General features: G+C 47.1%; 1 protein-coding gene across 2 annotated transcripts in view; it reads right to left on the bottom strand.

Moving 5' to 3' along the window:
* The window catches only part of CTDSP1 (CTD small phosphatase 1), a 29,719-nt gene extending 23,088 nt beyond the window's left edge, over positions 1–6,631 (bottom strand). For both annotated transcript variants that reach the window (XM_077320681.1, XM_077320682.1), the window contains exon 1: positions 6,411–6,631. In XM_077320681.1, the coding sequence (XP_077176796.1) occupies positions 6,411–6,477 (67 nt within the window). In that variant the 5' untranslated portion in view covers positions 6,478–6,631. The remainder of the gene's footprint in view (positions 1–6,410) is intronic.
* Positions 6,632–22,261: the final 15,630 nt, after the last annotated feature.

Genomic DNA, 22,261 nt, shown 5'->3' with positions numbered 1-22,261 from the left:
TACAGGTATAGGAATTATGCAATCTGCACCCACAGAATCCAGATTTAATATACTCTGGTGTCCCTCTTTTAGAGATATAAAAACGAAGCAAAAGGGGAAAAACGACATGTAAAAAAATGAAATACCTGTGATATTGACTTACTTTATAGTATCAAACATACAAATAAGAATTGCATATAAATAATGGCATAAATATAATATCTTATTTCTTATAAATTAAAAATGGAAGCATTTTTTTTGTTTGAACAATAACTGCAAATATGCTGTTAGGTTTCTAAAGTATATCTTTTGCCAGAAAACATTAAGGAAAATTCTAGAAACAGAAACCACCAATGCTGTGGTAAACAAAAGAGAATATTAGATCTTAGTTTTAATGATTCTATATAGATCTCAACATTATCATAGAGAAACAGATGGAAGGCCCAACATTTTCAACTGTTCCGCAGAGCCTCCATCCCACTCCCCCACTTGTGAGTGCCCTTCACATGGTCACCGTGCATATTAATATTTCCTGTGGGTTTGATGAGGTAAGCAAACCAGTTTCATTGGTTACTCAGTTAACGGTTCAGACCTCAACAGGTTTAGGATAAGGTCTTCTAGAAAGAGAGGGGTGTGGTTCAGTGGTGAGGGCAGGCATTTCCCAGTTCTCACAAGAGAGGCTGGCTTTCACTACAACTCCAGGCCAAGCACAGTAATCCCCTAGCTTCTCAGGGCCTTAGATGCTTCTCATGCTTATTCCAGGAATACTTCTAAGTCACTCCTGTGTCTTAAAAATAACACTGGCCACAATCAGAGGTGCCAAGCTCCAGGTGTGGCCTGGAGAAAATGGCTGCTTTGGAGAGTGGCCTCCATAGCAGGGGTATTAAACCTGTGGTCCTCCGGATGTCCATGGACTACAATTCCCATGAACCCCTGCCAGTGTTTGCTGGCAGGGGCTCATGGGAATTGTAGTCCATGAACATCTGGAGGATCACAGGCTGACTACCCCTGCTCTATAGCATTATACTCTGCGATCCTCCTTCCCCTCCTCAGGCCCTGCCCTCTCCCCAGGCTCCACCCCCAAAGAACCAGGAATTTCACAACCCACAGTTAACAACCCTAGTTACAAGCCAATAAAACTTAAGCGATATTAAGTTGCTTTTTTTTCAGAATCTGTGGGATTAAAATGTGCTCATCTTTGACTGGATCGTGTCCCTTTCATACACTTGTATCAAAAATGAACGGTTGAAAGGAAAAATATGACCAAGGCCAATTGTAAAGGTTTCCTAGGATCCAGCCTACTGCCATAAAGAAAGTCAGTGTGGCATAGCACCTAAGAAAATAAGCTGGGATCTGGGAAGGTACTCATTCAAATCTCATCTCTGCAAACCACCATTTTCTCAGGGCCCTTCCTTTGACCTACAGTATGAGGATAATTATGTTGGCCTACTTTACAGGGTTGGAGGTCACTGAATACAATAAATTATACAAATGCTATAAATGAGATACACACAGTTTGTTTCTTGTTTTTATTAGTTAGATTTAACTGCATTGTCTTGACCTGGTTAGCCCAATCATATCAGCTCTTGGAAGCTAATGAATGATAAGTTACGGTTAGTGCTTGGATGGGTGGCCACCAAGGAATACGGAGGCAGGCGACAGCAAACCACATTTGACAGTCTCTTCCCTTGAAAACTTTGCAGGGTCACCATAAGTCAGTCACCTGAGCCGCAAGGTGGCAAAAGTTAATTATATTATTGAAAAGTGGGTAAAATAATTTTTGCAAACACTATTTTTGAAAGAGAAAGAATTGATGAGATCTTTGAGGCTTAACAATGGGATTTTTGAAGGTCAGAACATTCTATTTCTCCCAGGGAACAAGAGTGAAACATTGTTAAATGAGATGATGGAATTCTGCCCTGTAGCTATGGTTGCCAATCTCCAGGTGGTGGCTGGATATTTCCTGGGACTACAACTGAGTCCCTCTGAAAATGGCTACTTTAGAAGGCAGCCTCTATGGTGTTGCACCCATTGAAGTCCCTCCTCTCCTCAAACCCTGTCCGTCTCAGAATCTGCCCCCAAAATCTCCAGGTATTTCCCAACACAGAGCTAGCAGCCCTTCCTATACAAAGAAGGCAAGGAGGTCAAATTTTGATAACTCTCTCACATATTTTTAGAAGAACTTCCTTTGTATGGTAAATTAATGTTCCACACACCCTGAGCCTCAGGGGAGGGTGGTATATAAATAAAAAAATTAATTAAATAAATTTGCAGTCTGAAATGCCAGAGTTCTGGAGTCTACTGTCTCAGCCACAGGAATATCAAATCAAAATGCCAGTTGTGAGGAGAAGGTCAGCATAGAAGATCCAAGGGCTTGGCACTCAGCTGAACTGTGAGACACTGAAGGACCATGTCTTGTTCAGCTTATTGTAGAGTAACTCAGGTTAAGAACTGTTAACCACTTTGTGTGGCGAGAAGATACTTAAAGGAGTTTTTCCTGATTCAGAATGAAATAGAGCAGAAACTAACTGCATTCCTGCGCAGGTTTACTCCTATCTAAGCCCTATGATTTCAAGGGGCTTAGACTGGTGTGTTTCCATGTAGGCTTGCACTGTGCCTGGGAGTTTTAAAGATGGGTACTCCCCTCATTAAACCAACAAAGCACATACACACTTAACTCACAGGGAGACAAATGGCAACTGGCTGACCTGGCAGCCTCTGTCTCCCTTGATCTCATTACTCTAGAATAGCGGCTGACGCTTCCGGGAGTCAGAGCTGCGCTGACAAACTGAATTTGAAAGTAAGGGATATGCTTTTCTGCAACAAGGTAAGTTTCTTTTATTTTGTTTTGACATTTTGAGTTTGTGCTAATCTTTAAAATAAGAGACAGCCCTTTGAGAGAGAGAGAGAGAGAGAGAGAGAGAGAGAGAGAGAGAGAGAGAGAGAGAGATATTGGTGGATTTGCTTTGCATACACAATTTGAACCCTTCATTTAAGATCCTTTGTATTCTCCTCCTCCAAGGATGCAGGAACATACTGCCCTCTTTTAGATGTTTGTATTGCATCTGTGTTAGCAGAAAGGCAGACCAGGGACTTGAGATCTCTCCTGTCTTGGATGGGGTTACGTTCCCTTTTGCAGCTTGTAAGTGTGGCTTGGCACTGCAATCACCTGAAAAAATAGGGTGGCTGCAATGGCTCAGAGTGCTTTTGCCCAGCTTTGGCCGGTGTATCAGTTGCATCCTTTCCTGTCAGGACTAGCCATAGCGATCCATGCCTTAGTTACATCTAGAGTGGACTACTGCAATGTACTCTGCTTGGGGCTCCCTTTGAAGACTGTTTGGAAGCTGTGGTTCATGCAGAATGCTGTGGCTATATTGCTGGTCGGAGCCAGATACCAGGAGCATGTGACTCTGATACTACAGTAATTATGCTGGCTGCTGATTTGCTCCTGAGCCCAGTTCTTCAGTCTTGTGTTGGTTGGGACAAGGGTACTTGAAGGACCATCTTCTCCCATCATGCATTCCTGTCTGGGAATTAAAACCATAGGACAGACCCTCCTCACAGTCAAATCAATCAAAAGCTCATCTAGACCATTTCCACACCAGGAATTTGCTCCACTTTTCTGTTCGTCCAGTGGCAGGGCGAATTCCTAGTTGCACTAGATGTCAATGCTGGGCCGGGGTTGGCTCAGGAGTGAACCTCAATACCACATTCTTAAAAAAAAATTAAAAACAGGCTCCAGGATGGACGAGGTGCACTGGGCCTAATGCTCCCGCCATGTGGGAGCAGGAAGAGGCAGGGTAACCTGCCCTGGCTCAACTAGCAGGCTGCAGCCAGGAACAATGACAGCTAATGAACAGTTTAAACAAATAAATCAGATACCACCTAGGAAATGAAGAGGGCACGACTTTTACCCAGAAAGACCACAGGTTCAAATGTGGCCCTGTGCAACTTGTGGCTCACTGAAGCCCACATAATGGCTCCTGTTTTGGTTGCCTGCCCAGAATGGCAGGGATTGTGAAGCATCTGAAAGGCCAGAGATACCGGGCCTCTGGCTTGATGGGTCACTGGTAGTGTGGAGCTGTTCAGTTGTTCAGTCACTGGGACGGAAGCCCATGGCAACATTCTCTGTCCTAAACTCTGGTTTGTTATTCCAAAATTCTATCCAGGGCCAGGATTCACTTTCAAAGTGGTTCCCTCCCTCCATAACTGTGGCTAAAGGCATCCAAACGTTCCTCACACTTTAAGATAGATCTATCCTTCATGTAGATCTATCCACCCAGCTGATTACACCCCATTAGTTTTCTATTCTAGACTGCCAGGGGTTTGACGACACAGTTTTTTGGACCTTCAGCCAGTAAGCAAAACCAAAATGTTTACTGAGCCCCTAATGCAGGGGTGGCCAAACTGTGGTTCTTTAGATGCCCATGGACTACAACTACCATGAGCCCCTTGCCAGCATACTAATAGGGGCTCATGGTAATAGTAGCCCATGGACATCTGGAAAGCAACAGTCTGGCCACCCCTGCCCTAATGGGCCTATATTTGGCTCAAGAAGTTACAAGTTAGTGCAAGTCTTTGAATATCATTCAAGTTGGATGCTTCAGTGGTCTATGGAAAAGGCACCCTTATCTCTCATCAATGTCAAAATGGACCCTTCAGACAACCCCTTCAATAATAGACTGGTACAGTGACTTTTAGCAAGGGAAGTTTTTCACACTGCTGACCTCCACGCAAAGAAAACTGGATGGCCAGTTTTTTTAAAGTTGGTTCCTGCTAGCCAGCTCCCTCCCTACAATACCAAGATTACAAGGAAGTGCTGGGGCAAAATTTAGGACAGCTATCAAACCTGCACAGAATAGGGGGGGGACAACACCATTTTGGGGTTCTTGTAAAAATCTGCAACAACAACTTTCCATTGTAGGTGAAGACACTACAAGTAGATTTTTGTTAGTCGTTCCTAATCTTGTATACATGCCTCATCTGGAAATGACATGAAGATGAGATACCAAGGGGCAAGCCGATGATGCCAGCCCATCAGAAAAGCGGACAAAGCATGGGGAGGGGGTGGTGTCTGGATCACAGGTTCAACCATGAGCCTCCAAATATTTAATGGATATATACTTCCTTCTCCAGCACCTCTGACACCGTCAGATAAGGGACTTCTGCAGATGTTTACCAACACTTGGCACAGATGTGCACAATACTCATGCTCTCATAGGGCATTTTCCCATGACCTGTAAACACATCAAATTCCCTGCAGCAGCACAAATCAACATCTGTAGTGCAAGCCTGTGGAGCCTTCTTTTAATCCCACTGGTTTCAGTGCATTTACACTGGAGTTACTCTGCACAAGGCACTTGCTGATTTAGATCTCCCCCACCCCCCAGGAAAGCAACCAGTGAAGATCACACATCCATCCAACAAAAGGGGAGGGAAATAGACAATGTTTGCCTCCTATAATAAAACCTGTTGCTGGAATCCAGCAGCGATGGCAGCTTGACCACACAGGAGGTGGGGGCTGTGCCCAAAACCAGCTGGGGAAGAGCCATTTTTTGAAAGCATTTTTGAAGGAACCGATCTAGTGTCTCAAGATGCCAAGCAAGCCTGCAGAGAAGCCTCCAACCCTAAAGCAAATAAAATAAAATCCCAGTGATTGTGCTTGTGTGTTTCAATTATATGGTAGGATGCCTTGGGGAAGGAAGGAGGCTTGGCATGTCCCGACCTCAGAAGCTAAGTAAGGTGGGTACTTGGAAGGGACACCACCAGGGCAGACTCCGCAAATGGGGGCTGGGGCAAACCACCCCTGCTTCTCCCTTGCCTTGAAAGCCCCTTGCTGGGGGCCCACTTCCCACCTACAAGCCGCCTTGAGTCCCCTGAACTGGAAAGGCGGCTGTAAGTATGGGTTAGCCACGGGGTGAGGCTGCGACTGGAGGGAGCAGTCTTTGCCCCATCCACGTGTGCCCAGTGATGCCCTGCAGGGCACAGCGCAGAAGGTGCGCGCGTATATGTCGCCCCTCCGCAGGGCGTTGCACTGATCTCGACGTGCCAGAGGATGCTGTATCAGGAGGAGGCGGGGAGGGGCCAGGTTTGGCGAGAGCGGGAGCCGGGGCGGCTAGCTGCACGCATGAAATCAACACACGTGTTGGGGAAGGCCGCCAGCCGCGTTGTTGGGGGGGCGCGGGCGTCCGAGGCCGGCGCCAGTCGCTTGTGCCAGTGGTGGCGGCGGCCGGACAGGCGCCCTAAGCAAGCACGCACAGAGGAGCTCAAGGGCGGGGAGGGGGAGCCGAAGAGCCGCTTCCCGCCTTTCGGGGCGAAGGGCGCCCGAGCCCCTTTCGGGGACGGTGGGGATTGGGGAGACCCCCTCCCCGCGGCGGCGCCAGCCCCTCTGCCCTCCCGGAAGGGGGTCCTGCGCGGATCACGGCGATTACCTTTCTCCTGCAGAGGAGTGTTCACCTCTTCCTTGCTAACCTGGGTGATGATGGACCCGCTGTCCATGAGACCCGGAGTGCGGAGCTCTCTTCTCCCTCCGCCAATTGTCTCTCCGCCGCTTTGGGGAATTTTGCAGGAGTTACGGTGGTTAGCAGATTTTTATTTTTATTTTTTTAAAAAAGAAAAATTTAAAACAAAAACAAACCGGAAAGAGGGGAAATAAAGGGCGGGGAGGGGCGGGGGAGACGGGGAAAGGGGGAAAAACAAAACAAAAAAGGGGGGAAAAGAAAAAGACAGTGGCGAAGGAAACTTTGTTACAACATGGAGTTCCCTCTTCACGATTTCTGATACAAACATGGAGCCCAGGCGCGGTTTCAAGCTACCCCTTAAAAGGGCAATGGCTGCAGGCGGCGGCGGCGGCGGAAAAGGGAGTAGCGGAGTCCTGAAGAAGCCGCCGCCGCCTCCTCCGCCGCCGCCATCCTTCCCGGGGAAAGAGCCTTTCCCAACCCCGGATCGTTCGGAGGGAAATGCACCAGAGGATATGAGGGGCAAGAATTGGGGGGGATACGCGTGTGGGATTTGATCTGCATCTGCGACCGGCACCGGTCATCAGACCCCAAGAGCTTGGGACGGCTGTGTGTGATCCGTTCAATAAGGCAACCCACCGCTAGCTAGCTCCGGCATGGGATGGAGTTTGGCCTCTCCCTTTGGGCCCCAGCAGCCTCCTTTGAGTACGGTTGCAAGATTTTGCGTGGCCATCCTCTGATGCTTGGTGCGACTGGGTTGTTTGCTGGATCAAACCAAATATCCCTACAGATCCACAATCCCCTCCCCCAGTTTAATGCTCGAATCCTGATGCATCTGGCAGGAAGGAAATCTGAAGTGCTGTAAAACACACACACACACATTTGTTCCCTCCTAGTCAGATAATACAGGAATATGTTGCCTGCCCAGCACTGCTATTCCTAGATGGAGGTTTGTAACGCTGTCTTTGTAAGGGCTCCGTGTATCTTCTGCAAAATGGATTCCTAAAGAATACTGCTGCCAGAAACAGGCAGTACTGTCACATTATCCATGCGAGAGTCCTGGCATCCCAATCCTGACCCTCTCATGGTGGGCTGGATTATTTCCTACATTAAAAAGACACTGTTGCCTTTTTCTAGCTTCTTACCACCAGTCCCTTTTCTTCAAACCAAGTTCATTACCAGAGAAAGTTGCCAGGAGTGACAAGGACTGGGGAATAAGGTATGGCAGGGTCAGGGTCCTACCTGAGGGACACAAACCTTTGGTTGTAACATGAGCTGCTTCCTCCTTTGCTGCGTCACTTTAGATGTGAGCAGACATCTATGGCTGTCTCCAGCTCCTTTGATTTGGCTCTCTGAACAGAGCCCTGTTTATTTGCACGCTCCTTTCTAAACTGCTGCTTGCAAACACTTGAGATGCAGCACCATCAAAAAGGCTAGTTTGAGTAGAGGCAGCTAATCAGTGCACAGGAATCGGGACACCTCCCCCCCCCCCCCGCAGGGGGAGGAACCTCTGGTGGGCATGTACATAGCTATGCTTCCCAACTATATTCTGCATGATCGCACCACCCCTTGGATTTTTTTGAAGCCTGAAGAATGTTTCAGGGGGTTATCAATGGTCAGTTTGGTGTAGTGGTTAGGAGTGCAGACTTCTGATTTGGAAAGCCGGGTTTGATTCTCTGCTCCCCCACATGCAGCCAGCTGGGTGACCTTGGGCTCACCATGGCACTGAAAAAACTGTTCTGACTGAGCAGTGACATCAGGGCTCTCTCAGCCTCACCTCCCTCACAGGGTGTCTGTTGTGGGGAGAGGAAAGGGAAGGCAACTGTAAGCCGCTTTGAGCTTCCTTCTGGTAGAGAAAAGCGGCATATAAGAACCTTCTTCTTCTTCTTCTTCTTCTTCTTCTTCTTCTTCTTCTTCTTCTTCTTCTTCTTCTTCTTTGTCAAGGTCTAAACTCTCTGGCTGCTGTTCAGGTCAAAGTCTTTCAAATCACCAGCTATCCGATCCTTTTTGATTGAGATGATGAGGTTGGAATATGGGACTTTCCCCACATATGAAATTTGGGCTGAGCACACAATTCTCCCCCATGAATGCATAAGATCCTTCTTTAGCTCCTGACCCTTAACTGTAGCATTAACACAGTTGAAGTAATCAACCCATAACCACAGAATTCATACAGCTATATTAATACATCCAAACTACTCACATTATCATTATTTAGTTAATTTGCATACTGCCCTTCTCAGACTTGCCATCTTTGGGCAATGAACATCATAATCAAGATTACAATTCATTACAATATAAAATATGTTATTTAGTTTATGTTTTTAAAAACTATACTTAAAATAGCTGTCAGCACCATTGATGTATGGTTTTTGGCATTATTGCTATACAACAAGGAAGTATGAGGCGAGGGAAGGAAGTGAGGGATGGGGGAAAGAGGAAGGTCTGGTGGTTGGTCTAATGTAGTCTAATATATACTTAGACAGTATCTATCTGGATATCATTTATATGAAGTAATTCTTTGATGCTTTTCCAAAGCTTGATGGCATAGAGGGAATAATACAGCAATTAAATATGTAAAAGGCAATATAAAAAGCTACACATTAAAGTGCAGCATGCCATCAATATGCACAATCCAAAAGATTAAATAGTCTGACCAAAGGCCAAAATTAAAACTATCTGCTTTTCTTTTCCTCCAAAAGCCACGAGAGGAGAAGCCAGGAAAACCTAGGGTAAAATCATTCCACAGCCTTAGGAAAGTCATTGCAACGGCCCTGTTTACGACTGTGAGAGTGCTTACCTATTATACTCTGGGACAAAAATGAATACTCTGTTTCTGTTGGCTGCAGAGGAGAGGACGCGCAGTAATGGGTTTAAACTTCAAGTACAACGATATAGGCTAGATATCAGGAAAAAATTTTTTCACAGTCAGAGTAGTTCAGCAGTGGAATAGGCTGCCTAAGGAGGTGGTGAGCTCCCCCTCACTGGCAGTCTTCAAGCAAAGGTTGGATACACACTTTTCTTGGATGCTTTAGGATGGTTAGGGCTGATACTGCGTTGAGCAGGGGGTTGGACTAGATGGCCTGTATGGCCCCTTCCAACTCTATGATTCTGTGATTCTGTGAAAGCAGAATAATTTCCTTGGCAGTTTTTAAGCAGAGTCTTGATAGCCACCTCACAGAAATGCTGTGTCCATGCTTTGCTCCTGTGGCTCTTTCTTGCATGCCCAGGGAAATGCTGATTGCCATTTTGGGGTCAGGAGGTGAATTTCCTTCAGGCAAGACTGACCAGGGAGTATAGGGTTTTTTGGGGGGGGGCATCATGGGGTCACTGTGGTGGGCAGGTAGTTGTGAGTTTCCTGCATTCTGCAGGGGGTTGGACAAGATGACCCTGGATATCCCTTCCAGCTCTATGATTCTAAGGGCTTTAAAAGTTAGCATCAGTATCTTGAATTAGGCTCAGAAACGTATTGGAAGTAAGTGTGGTTGCTGTAATATAAATTTAATGTAGTTATCCGGTATCCAGAATGACACGAGTGTTCATTTCAATAGAGTCTTGTGGCACTTGTACAAAGAAGATTTTACCCTGCAGAGACAACCCTGCATTTGCTGGCCAATCAGTCCTCCTGCCCAGTTTGAGTCAGGCTAGCTGGCTGGCTGGTTATCCTTATATATGAGCTCTCTGTGTACAGCATATACCTCCCCACACACATACCACTCTGCATCCTGAAAAGGAAGTTGTTAAGGAAAACACCAAACAACAATAGCAAAAACTGACTCTAGGTACTTGGTCACTTGTTCTTAATTGCAGTATTAAGAGCTGTATGTTTAAGGGGAAAGAGCTTTATAAACTGTTCCAGATTTTAAAGTCCAGTCCTCTCCAAATGGTGTCAGGTGAAGTTTTGTTCTAACTGGAAAGACAAAGTTCCTTTCAGAAGTTTAAGCCATTCAAAGGTGCCTCAGATGATCCCATTAAAAGAAGGAGAATTTTCATGGACACTGAAAATGCCGGAAGGGAGGTGTTCTCTTTGAAGTAGTCATGATACACCATAGTCTTTAGAAGTTTAATTTCCTGCTTCCAAAGAACCTGCTGGGATGACTTTTGGATAACTAATTTATAAAAGTGCAATAAATCCAGACCCAACTAAGAGATTACGATGTTCTGGACAGCCTTTCTCTGCAATGATAAGATGAGGTTTTAAATCCTATAACACATAGCTCCATCGATTTATGTCACAATAAAGAAGCCTTTTGTTTGTTTGTTTTGCTGTTGTTGTCTCAGGGACAACACTTCCCTCGACCTTCCCTCCAAGTGTTCCTTGGGAACAGCAGCTTCATTTCTTTCAGACAGACAGTAGAGCTAGTTGGAATGCAGTTGTGTAATTGTCACAGGCGTTTAAAGATAGGGAAGATTTCAGCTCTGCCCCCTCATGTGCAACAACTTATGCCATAAAAACTTAAAATGTTCAACAGTCTGTACAAAGTTCACTGTCCATTTCTCTAATGGCAGGATGCTTTACAAGAGGGGGGAAATCTGTGATGGTCACACCATTGCCCTGCTTTACCATCTGGGCAGAGCAGCCCTTTAAAAAGGCATCAAAACAAATAAAAAAATATCAATGACCATTATCAAGGCTGACTTGCTGTTTTGTGAAATTTCTCTTAATTAAAACTGGAAGGACATGTGCTCTTGCTTCTGAAGGGCAGAACATGAACTTCCTGTCTTTGTAATGAACAGATTAATCCCCTCTTTCCATCATTTGGGTAAGGTGTGGTGCTGTATCATGGAAAAAACATTTTAAAGTGGCATGTGCAAAGCATCCTAACTGATTATAAAAATACTTTCCGCATACAAAGACATTCTGATTACACCTGGCCTGAAGGTTATCACAAATAGTGACCAATTTCCTAGGCATACATTCAAAGTTCAAGATATTAGATGCAGAAGGGAGAGGATTATGTGGAAAGTGGCATACTCCCTTGGGGTGTGCCATCAATAGGGAGAGAGAACTCTGCCAACAAGGGCCAATCAGGTCAAATGTATTTATTTATTTAGATTTTTATAATGCCCTTCTATATGGCCTGGGCGGTTTACATAGAACATCACAGGGTAACTACATAGAACACTGTAACAAATATAACAAGTATAACAATCATAACATAACATGTCAACCAGAACAATATTTTAACAGGATCAGGAACATTGACACAGACTTGGGTAAGTTGGATTTTTCGGGTGCAGACAGCCAGGAAAAGCTTCTACCCTGGGAATGTTTACTCATCAGTAAGTCATGGCCCTCAGTCAGGATAATTTAGCCCCAATCAGGAAGGTCCTCATCCCTGGAAGTTTAGCCCCAATCAGGAGGGAGCTCTCATCCAGGAAAGGCTAATAAGGAATCAGCTCTCAGATTCCAACTTCCTGCCAATATCAGAAGATTGCTGGGTAGAAGAGGAGCTACCTTGCTGCCAGTAAGTTGCCCTGGCCTCTTTTGACTTGGAGGGGGAGGGGAATGAGCAGCCTCCTGATGCAGCCTCTGTGTGCCATCTAGACGTGGGGAGCTGTGGAAGGCACAGAAATGCCTCCCTGCCAGCCCTCTGAGGCCCAGGAAAAGCCTCTCCCCTGGGAATGTTTACTCATGAGTCAGGTGAGGTTTGCAGTTTGCAATCTGAAAAGGGAGGAATGCTTTGGGGCTATCCATCACAGGCAATTGCAGCAGGGAAAATAATGCTGATGTGGCTGGGGCTGGAAAGATATAGACTTTCCCTTTCCATATAGATACCACATTGGTATTGCCGCAGCCTTTCCAAGATCATCACAACAAAGCAAATTTGAGACAAATGGTATGGAAGATGGGGAAAGTATAGACAGAGCACAGAAGCACCAAAAGGCCACATGGACATGTGGAAGGGGGAGACACTGTTTTCCAGTAGTACCTTCCCAGTAGAAAGAGGATTGGTTTTATACCCTGCTTTTCACTGCCCAAAGGAGTCTCAGAGTGGTTTATATAGTCTTCCCTTCCTCTCCTCACAACAGAGACACTGTGGGGTAGGTGAGGTTGAGAGAGCTCTGAGGGAAACTGCTTTGTGAGAACAGTTTCTAACAGGATTATGACTAACTGAAGGTAACCCAGGATGTGGAGGAGCAGGGAATCAAATCCAGCTCACACATTATAAGCTGCTGCTCTTAACCACTGCACCAAGCTGTACAAATTGCCATTGGCTTAAAGAGATGGAGTTGGAGCACAAGCAGAAGAAGCTTTGGCAGGAGTCTTTTTTTACTTGCTCATTGACGGTTAAGGGATTCTTTTCCTTTCAATATGGACCTTCTGGCCAATGGCTTCTCAGAGCAATCCAAGGAGGGAGAAACTCAGGAATTTCCTACATGGAGTGGTGATTGAATGGTTAATAAGATTTGCAATTTCAGAAGGGAGGAATTATTTTGTCTTCTGTGTTCTCTCTGCATGTATGTGTATAGAGGGGAGTGCAACATAGCCTTCCGTCCCCATCCCAAGCAGCCTTTTCCTCCAAGGGAACTGATCTCTGCAGTCTGGAGAGGAGCTTTCATTCTGTGGGTTCTCCAGGTCACACCTGGAGGCTAGTACCTCTGACCCAGGGTAGGGATGCCAGCCCCTAGCTGGGACCTGAAGATCCCACTTTTGGGGTTGCTCAAATTCTGAAGAATATGTCAGGGGTTTCTCAAAGCTGACACAGAGGCAGTAATTGAAAACTCTAAGTTCTTTGCCAACCAATGTTTTCATATTGATTGTAATATACGACTTTTTAAAATTTACTCTGATATTGAACTGAACTGAAGAATGTACTGAGTGAAAGGTTTTCAGTTCTTTAAGCAGATGTAGTTGAAGGAAGAAACTGTGACAAGTTTATGAATTATTTGATGTTAATTGTTATTAGCAATTCCTGCCACCCAGCATTTCTCTGTTTCCTACCTGGAACCTGGCATTTCTGCACTTCCAGGGGATCCAAAGCCAGGGCTTTACTCTAGGACTGATCTCTGTTGCCTGGAAGTGACCTGCAATTCCAGCAAATCCTTTCACATCCTGCAACCTCCCTGCCGCAGAGTTCCTTCCTCCCAAGCAAGCCCTTTCATCTCCAGGAGCCTGGAGATGAGTTGTCATTGTAGATTCCCCCTTACAAAAGAGCCATTTTCCCCTGGGGAGCTGATCTCTACAGTCCAATTCCAGGAATTTTCCAGGCCGCACCTGGAGGTTGGTGACCCCTGGGGCAGGAATGTTCCTTGAGGTTTGGAGGCAGGGCCTCAAGAGTCCAAGGGTGGGCAGGAGCTTTTGCCAGCACCCAGGAAGGCTACAGTGCAGGAGTGCATCCTATACCTGTTGTATTCCTGGGTACAACAGGCTTTGCCTCTAGTTTCTGGATATGGTCATAACAATCAACCCACCATTCCCAAAAGGCCATGGCCTAGAGAAAGGTGGAATGGAGCCCCCCCCCCCACCATATTCTGTACTATCATATCACTTCTGGGGTTTCTCAAAGGCTAGAGAATGTTTCAGGGGGTTCTCAGTGGTAAAAAAAAAGTTGAGAAAGCCTGTCCTAGGCCTAAAAGAATTAAAATGGAGCCTGCTAAGTTAAATGATTATATTCTGAGTTTTTCAGTGGGGCTAACCAGATTTTATTTCAACACTGTAATATGTCATTGTTTAATGTTTCCATTAGTCCTAAATGTGTAGATACTGTTGAGAGGGCAGAATTTCTGGTGAAAATGTAACTCCTAGCTAGGAATGGAATGGGCCAGGGAGAGATAGAACCTCTAGAGCAGGGATTCCCAACCAGGGGTCCACAGGGGTTCCGGAGGAGGTCCATGGCCTTTCCCCTCCTACCTTAATGGACTTGGTCACAAGTTAGGGAACTGGCTGCTGAGGCCCAGAGGACTTGGTGGGTAGAATGTGGGTGTAAAAATAAAAGGGTGGGTAGTCAGCTGTGGCACACTATGGGTGGTCCAGGCTGTCTTCTCAGCTTCTGCCTTTCTTTTTGGCCTGCATGAGGTGGAGCCAACATAGCAGTAGAGGCGGAGAGAGGTAGTGAAATGATGGCGAAGGGTTAAGTCACTTCTGCGGGTGTGGCAAGGAAGAGTGACCAGCTGACATCACTTCTGGGGGTCCTTGAAACCTGAAAATTTATTTCAGGGACTCCACCATGGTCTAAAGGTTGAAGAAAGTCTGCTCTAGAGCAGTGGTCCCCAACCTTTTTATCACCGGGGACCACTCAACACCGGGGACCACTCAACGCCTTTTACTGAGGCCCGGTGTGTGTGTGTGGGGGGTGTAATTTACTCCTTTACTCTCAACCACTGCCCTAACGCTCTCTGATCGCTATGGTAATGTTTAAACATCCCTTCAAAATAAGATACAGACACGCCACAACAATGAACATAAGGAACATTTTATTTTCATGGACATTTTAACTCATGACAATGACAAATCAATGGGAACCCTGAGCTTGTTTATCTGCAACGAGATAGTCCCATCTAGGAGTGATGGGAGACAATGGCACCCAAAGTGTGTTGTAAAGGGCCGGGGGGGGGGGGAGAAGGTGTCCTTCGGGGCCCACCTCCAATTAGGCGAAGGACCACATGTGGTCCACGGCCCACAGGTTGGGGATCGCTACTAGGCTTGTGCGATTCGGCCGCTTTGGTGGCCGTTCCCTCCGGGCACAGCCAGCGCCACACCGTGGGGGGGAGGGTGGTGCCGGCAGTGGCGTGACAGCGGGCGCAACCACACAGGTGCGAAATTCCACGCCTGCGTGGTTGCACCCGTTGTCACGCCGCTGCCGGCACTGCCCTCCCCCCCCCCCGCGGTGCGGCGCTGGCTGTGCCAGGAGGGAACGGCCACCAAAGCGGCCGAAGCGCACAAGCCTAATCGCTACTCTAGAGGTAGAAATGAGCAGATTGTACAGAAGGCAAAGGAGAGAAGCAAGACTGCCCTGCTGGGGAACCCGAACCTTCATAGAACCCATTGTGAATAGCCCAGCCAAGCCTGATCTCATCAAATCTGGGAAGTGAAGCAGAGTCAGCCCTGGCTAACAGTCCAAAGAGCTACTTCCAAGGAGTATCAGGATTGTGATATGGGGGTAGGCAAACCACCTCCAAACATTGCTTGCCTGGCAGCCAGACAATCTGAGGGTCCCCTGGCCATATTATACACGTCATGTGATAAATAAATAATAAAACCAGCCATGAACCTTAATCACAAGCTTTTTACATCTTTTTAAAGGTACCGATGATTTATGGAAATTGGTAAGGGCTCTGTTCTAAATGGCAAAATTTAGAATTATTGTTTTGGATGCAATGGTTCTCAACCTTCCTAATGCTGTGACCCTTTAATACACTTCCTCATGTTGTGGTGACCTCCAACCATAAAATTATGCAAGCGTTCTTTCACAGAAATTAAACCGAAACTGACCAATGGTGTGAAGATCCATTGTTCATGATTGAATATAAATTGGGTTTTCCCGGGGCTTTCTTAGTTCTGCCTCTTGCCCCACCATGCCAATCTCAATATTTTCCACTGCTCCAGACACTTCCCCACAAGGCTGTTGTGTGGATGCCCCCCCCCCCCGGCCAAGGTGCTTGCCCTGCCACAACCCCTGTGAAAGGGTGGTTCAACACTCAAAGGGTCCCGACCCCCAGGATGAGAACCACTGAGCTGGAGACTTCTTAGGCCACCCCCAAGAGGAAAGAGAGAGGCTCTGGGCGGGACAAGCTGTGCAGGAAGGAGACACTAATTGCTTGTTGTGTTACTAAGTTCTTTATTTTTGTTACATGTTAAGTGAAAAGGAGAATTATTGCAAGATTCGTTCCAAGTTCTTCCCCACAGAACCTACCATCTTTGGTTACGCAAGCTTCGAGTGCAAAGGAGAGCACTGCTCTCTCTCTCCTGATACCTGCTATGCAGAAACCTGCACTTTGGACACCACACAGCAGAGCAAACTCCCTGAAGCACTGTTCTCATGGCTGCTGTACATGGGACAGTGCAGACAGACCTTCCTGCACCAGTCTTGCAATAGGGATATTCCAGGAGGGGACTTTCAGCTTGTACTCACATGGAATGTAAAAGTCAAGCAGAGGCAGAAATCTCAGGGGGCTCCCAGCCTCTTATCACAGATTGGGAGCAATCCGGTTGGCTGCATCTCCTGCTGCTGGGGGCAACCAGCCCAGCCATTCACACAGCAACCTGTCACTGTTAGCGGTCAGTTCTGGATGCTTTTTGCTTTCCCCAGCTGCAAGTGAATAGACTGCAGATTTAGATACACACACAATTGGGTGGCATTGTCTAGGACTATATGCACATATACATACTCCCTGTGTGTGATTGTCCTACGATAAATAATGCACCTGGATGCTATAGAAGAAATGTATAACGACCCGGTTGTACCTCTGACACTACGAACTGTTTGTGCAAAGAAGTCTTTCTGGTCCAGTGGCCGAGCCTGAGGAAAGATGCGACCTACAAAAAAGACTGCAGTCTCCCTATCAACTGTGCGCGTGAGCCCGAACCTTTCGTCGAAAGCCGCCGTTTCCCAGCCCCATTGCATTTCCTTTTTTGCGCGCGCACACGCACAAACTCTTGCAAACTCGGGCTCCCCTCTTGCAGGCCCCAGAGAATCCCGCCATCGCCCTTTTAAGAGAGGAGAAATTATTCGCATAAACAAGCTTTTGGGCCTGGACGCTGGCTGCCCCGTACCCGGGCGAGTCCGGTCCGCAGGCGAGGGGGCGGCCGAGGGGTCCCGGCGCGCTAGCCGTTGGGCAAGCGTTTCCCCCCCCCGTTGCAACGGGGGCCCGCCGAGCACGGGCAGCCGCTCTGGGGAGCCTTTGGAAGTTGCTTTGGAAGGAGCTGGGGGCGGGGGAGGGAGGGGGGAGGGGGGACTTGAAACAGGCAAGGGAACGTCGCTCAAGAGCGATCCCCCGCCAGAGGCGAAAGCTGTTATGGGTGGAGAGAAGTGGCGTCGGAGGGAGTGGAAACGGGGCGATCAGGGTACAAGAATTAGCTCGCAGACACACAGTCCCTAGGCACGGAAGAATTTGTACCTGGACGGCGCCAGCCCCACACGCCCCCGCTCTTCTCTAAGTTGGGGATGAGCCAAGCGGATCCTCCCCAGCTCACAATCGCAAAAGTATATGCTATAGGGGAAAAATAAGAATCCCTTAATATTTCCTCGACTAGGGGACAAGGACAATTGCTTAGAACGGCAGATGCGTGAGGTCCTTTGACAAAGGGATGGTTATAGGGCCGAGGGATCCTAACCAAGTTCTTCTGTATGCCTCGGCCGCCGCCGCCGCCGCTATATTGGGAAAGGGGCCACGGGTCCCACCAGAGCGCCATGGGGGTTGGTTTTATTTTTGTGCTTCGGACCCGGTTTCACAGGCTTCACTGGGCTCCACGTCGAGTGGTTCCACAGGCAGGGATCGCATGCAAGTTCCCCTGCTCCTGCCCGAGCGCACGGCGCTAGGTTTGGCTCCCCTTTGCCCTCCGCGAAAGGGCGCAAACTTTGCTTCCCTGCGCCTTGACGCCAGAGAGGGCCCCGAAGGGGGTGCGCATCGGCGTGGAGGAGTGGGCCAGCTCCTTCCACCCGATCTTCGTTCATGGGATGCCTCCGTTCGTAGCCAGGAGCGCTGGCCTCCGAGACTGCTGCGACACTTGCGCTGGAGCCGCTTCCTTCGACCTCAGGCGGAGCAACGGGTCATTAGGTGTGACACATCTGCCTAATGCTGGCTGTTGCAGGTGTCCCCACGGGCTTTGTCTCCTCAATTGCAGGGTGTGCTGAACTCCGCCGCTATTTCCCCCCAAACCGTTTGCGTCACTGCCCACGGACTTGATGGTGCACGCTTTAACGGGCAGCTTTCTTTTAACAGCTTTAAGATGCATCCTTTGTCACTGTCCCTTTGTCATTCCTGCAAAAAGTAGCGGGGTAGCAACCGGACTGAGTAGCGGCCGTTTTCAGGGGCAGCAACTGGCCCTCTTTCCCTTGTTTCAGAGCAGGTGCATCTGTATGGCTGGCTAGGGTTTAAAATGGCACTGAAAGTAAACTGCAGTTTTTCCTGTTGAATGTTGGATTATCGAAAAGCCTTACTGTGGATCTTGCCCCACCCAGACCTGAAAGAGGGTCTGGTTATTTTTCTTTCTGCTTCTTAAACAATAAGCCTTGATCCTGAGGCTCTGACCTCCAGGAACCCAATTTCCCAAAGTGCACAAACAAAAACCCTCTGCTGTGTATGCTTGCCAGTGCTATCTAAATTAGTCTTGTAACCGTCAACATAGTTCATTGAAATTCTCTCACAGGCTCACTTGTTCATGCACAAAAGATAGGGACTGGAATAACATTAAAACCTTTTGTGGCACAGGCCCCTTCTAGACAATGTGGGCACCCTGGTTTTGTTGCACATTTTGGAAGTCATGTGGGATTCACTTATGAGATTTCCAAGGAATGTCCAGCTGTAATGCAAGTTTATCAAATGGTAAACTACATTTTACTAACATTGACGGTCGATTCCCAAATGTCTGCTCTTCACTTCAGGATTGCAGCATTAAGTGACAATTAGCATGGCTGAATAAGCCCTCCCAGGTCAGGCACCACAGACATATGAAACTGCTTTAGATCAGAACGGTGATCTATCTGTCAAGGTTCAATATTGTCTGCGAGTGTCTCGCCAGAGAGTCTCTGGGAGAGGTCTCTCACACCACCTGATTCTTTTCGCTGGAAGTGCCACAGACTGAACCTGGGACTTTGCATACAAAACAGATCTGCTTCCACAGAGTCATAGCCTGAAATCAGCACTTTGGAGTCACACACAAGGAGAATTGTTCTAGGAAGGTAGTTGAAACATTCAGTGCAAGTGAATATAAAGTGATCAAGTGATGAGAAATCATGTTTGAAAGGTAGCCTGCCAACACAATCATAGATATAAACATAATAATATGCTCAAATTATTTTAATACAGAATGTTGCTTATCCAAGACAAAATTTCCTCGTGTTAAAGCCTGAGTTCACCTGAGAAGCAAAAATGACTAAACTGAGGCCGTCACACTTCAGTCCCATTATAAGAACACAAGACTCAGTGGGAAAGGCAATACATTAAACACAGCAGGAAGGAGGAAGGCCCATTATGAGATGGGCTAGAGAGGAAGTCAGACAGTTTGCAAGACCTGAGTGAGCCTGTCAGTGATAGGGAGTTTTGGAGATAATTAATTCATAGGGTTGCCAACTTGCCATAAGTTGGATGCAGCTTGGTGGCACTTATACACAGTATGTTCCACAGTGACTCATCTTATATTCTAAATCTCTGCCAGATAAAATCTTGATGGCACCGAATACCTAAGTGCATTAATTTACTACAGGTTACAGATTCTGATCCTCAACTGCTGCGCCAAGCTCTGCTCATGAAGTCATCTCGTGGCTGAATGAACTCATGTCTTTGTGGGTTCCAGCTAATGGGACTGTAGCAGATAGCAAAATGCATATGGCAAAAACATATGGGTAGAGTCTGGCCTTATATCTTACCCTATTGAATCCCATTCCTTTTTTGTGTGTGTTAGATTTGTTGTTCATGAGGTCTGCTAGATCATCCTGCACAACTTCCTGTTCTTTTCATGTGCTAACAATGCTGCCCAAAGTGTTGCAAGTCAGCAGCTTTTGTCAGCCACCTCTTCCTTCACTCTCTGGGCCCACTGATGAAAATATCGAATAGAGTGCGTGTCAGATCTGGCCTTGGAACAGAACTGTTCTGTTCTTCCCTTTAATTTGACCCCTCTTATCACCTGCTTTCTCTTTTTCATTCTTTTTTGAATTATCCTGCTAGTGTGGAGGTGATTCTAAAGGTTTTGCAAAAACCCATATTAATTCCTAGCATGCTTGGTAAAATCAGGGTCAGTTCATATATTCAATGGAGTCAAGCAGAAAGGCTTTCCTAGTCTGCAGGCAGGGAAACTCATTTTAATGCTCCTCCATGACAAAAGGAACATTGCTGCACACAGAAGAGTAATTCCTGCTATTGGGGATGGGCTGGAAGGGAAATGCTCTCCTGGCTCACTCACTGTGTTTGTTCAAAAGTGGATCCCTCCACCTCTGCTGTCTTTACTCACAACAGGACAGACTGAGCAAAATAGGTGGGGATCCCTTTATTTATTGTCGTGTGTCATTTGTGCCCCCTGTTTGCCTTCTGGGGTTGCCACTTGCCTGTCTGTCTCTGCTCTGCACCTGAGACTTAATTGCCTCTTACTTTTTTTTTCCACTCTGTCTAGGAAGATCCCTTGTGTGAGAGGCACAGGAGGCATTATGCCAAATTGCTGCCTGGTTTTTGGCCTGGGGCTAGTTGCCCCAATTTTTCCCATGACCATGTGGGGAGCCTTTGGCCTGCTTCGCCCCCTGTCTGCCCTGAATCTTTGCTCCCGTGCAAGGTAGCCAATGGACAGGAAGTGGAAACTTCCCATTTTTTTTTTTTTTGCTTGTCAGTCATTGTCACATGGCGCACACTCCCTGTCACTTTCCAGTGCCATTTTCTCACATTTGAGCACCCTCCCCTCCAAGCCTGAATTTTAGAAAAAGAACCAGCTTCCTGTTCTCCATTGCGTTGGCACACCCAAATTAACTGCAGATTCTCCTTTCCCACCCCACTCCCCTCCTTCCTTCCATACTTTCCCCCGTCTCCCTCCCACATTTCCTGCACAATTTTGTAAATGCTCCATGCCACCCTGCAGCTCGTTGTTGCAAGCCCAGGGCTTTGTAGTCACATACAACAGGCACAGTGATCGTTTTCTTGTACTTATGGCCTCATGTACCAGCAAGGACTTGTTTTTAAAAAACAACATTTCTGTATGGTTTTCAAAGCAAGAGACATTCAGAGGTAGTTTTCCATTGCCTCTGCGTAGCAGTCCTTTGGTGGTCTCCCATCCAAATACTAAGCAGGGCTGGCCTTGTTTAATTTCGATATCTGATAAGATCAGGCTGGTCTGGGCTACCATAGCCCCAGGGAATTGGAGTCTTATTTATATGTCTAGCCCACCCTAGCCAACAATTCAAGATACAAAAATAAATATGAAAACGTAGGCTTTAAATGTTTTAAAATACAAGTTACACGCTGCTATGCCCACCCCTGCCTTATCAGAGAAAAAGAAAGAGAGGGACAAAGTACGGAATATACGAATCTACGAATCTACGAGTCTACGAATGCAGATTTCATTGGATAGATTTGGGCAGGGAAGCCGGCATAATGGTGATGTTGTTCTGGGTCTCAACCATAGTCCAGCAGAACAATTCTGTCTTGCAGGCCCTGCAGAACGGTTTAAGGTCCCTCAGAGCCCTGCCCTCACTCGGCAGAATGTTCCACCAAGCCAGGTGGTCTTGGCCCTAGTTGATGCCAGTTTGATTTATTTGGGGCCAGGAACCCTGAGCAGATTTCTGTCCACTTGATCTGAGTGCTCTTTGGGGGACACAGTGGGAGAGGCAGTCCCACAGATTCAGTGGTCTCAGACTGTTGGGCTTTGAAGGTTAGAACCAGAACTTTGACCTTGATCCCATCCTCAGTGCCAGTGTAGTTGGGAGTGGACAGGCCAAATATGTGCTCAATTGTGTCACCATAAGGACCCATGCTGCTGTGTTCTGGACCAGTTGAAGTTTCCAGAGCAGCTTCAAGGGCAGCTCTGCATAGAGTGAGTTACAGTAGTTTTTCCTGGAGTCTGACCACAAGACAGGCTGCTGTGATCTGCTTCCCACTTCTCAGACAGAATTGACTAGATCCATCTGGGGTTAGATACCGGATTGAATGTACATTCAGATGATATGCCTTTGGCACCT

Source organism: Paroedura picta, chromosome 2 (assembly GCF_049243985.1).
Source record: "Paroedura picta isolate Pp20150507F chromosome 2, Ppicta_v3.0, whole genome shotgun sequence".
NCBI lineage: Eukaryota > Metazoa > Chordata > Lepidosauria > Squamata > Gekkonidae > Paroedura > Paroedura picta.
This window is presented reverse-complemented; position numbering and strand designations above follow the sequence as displayed.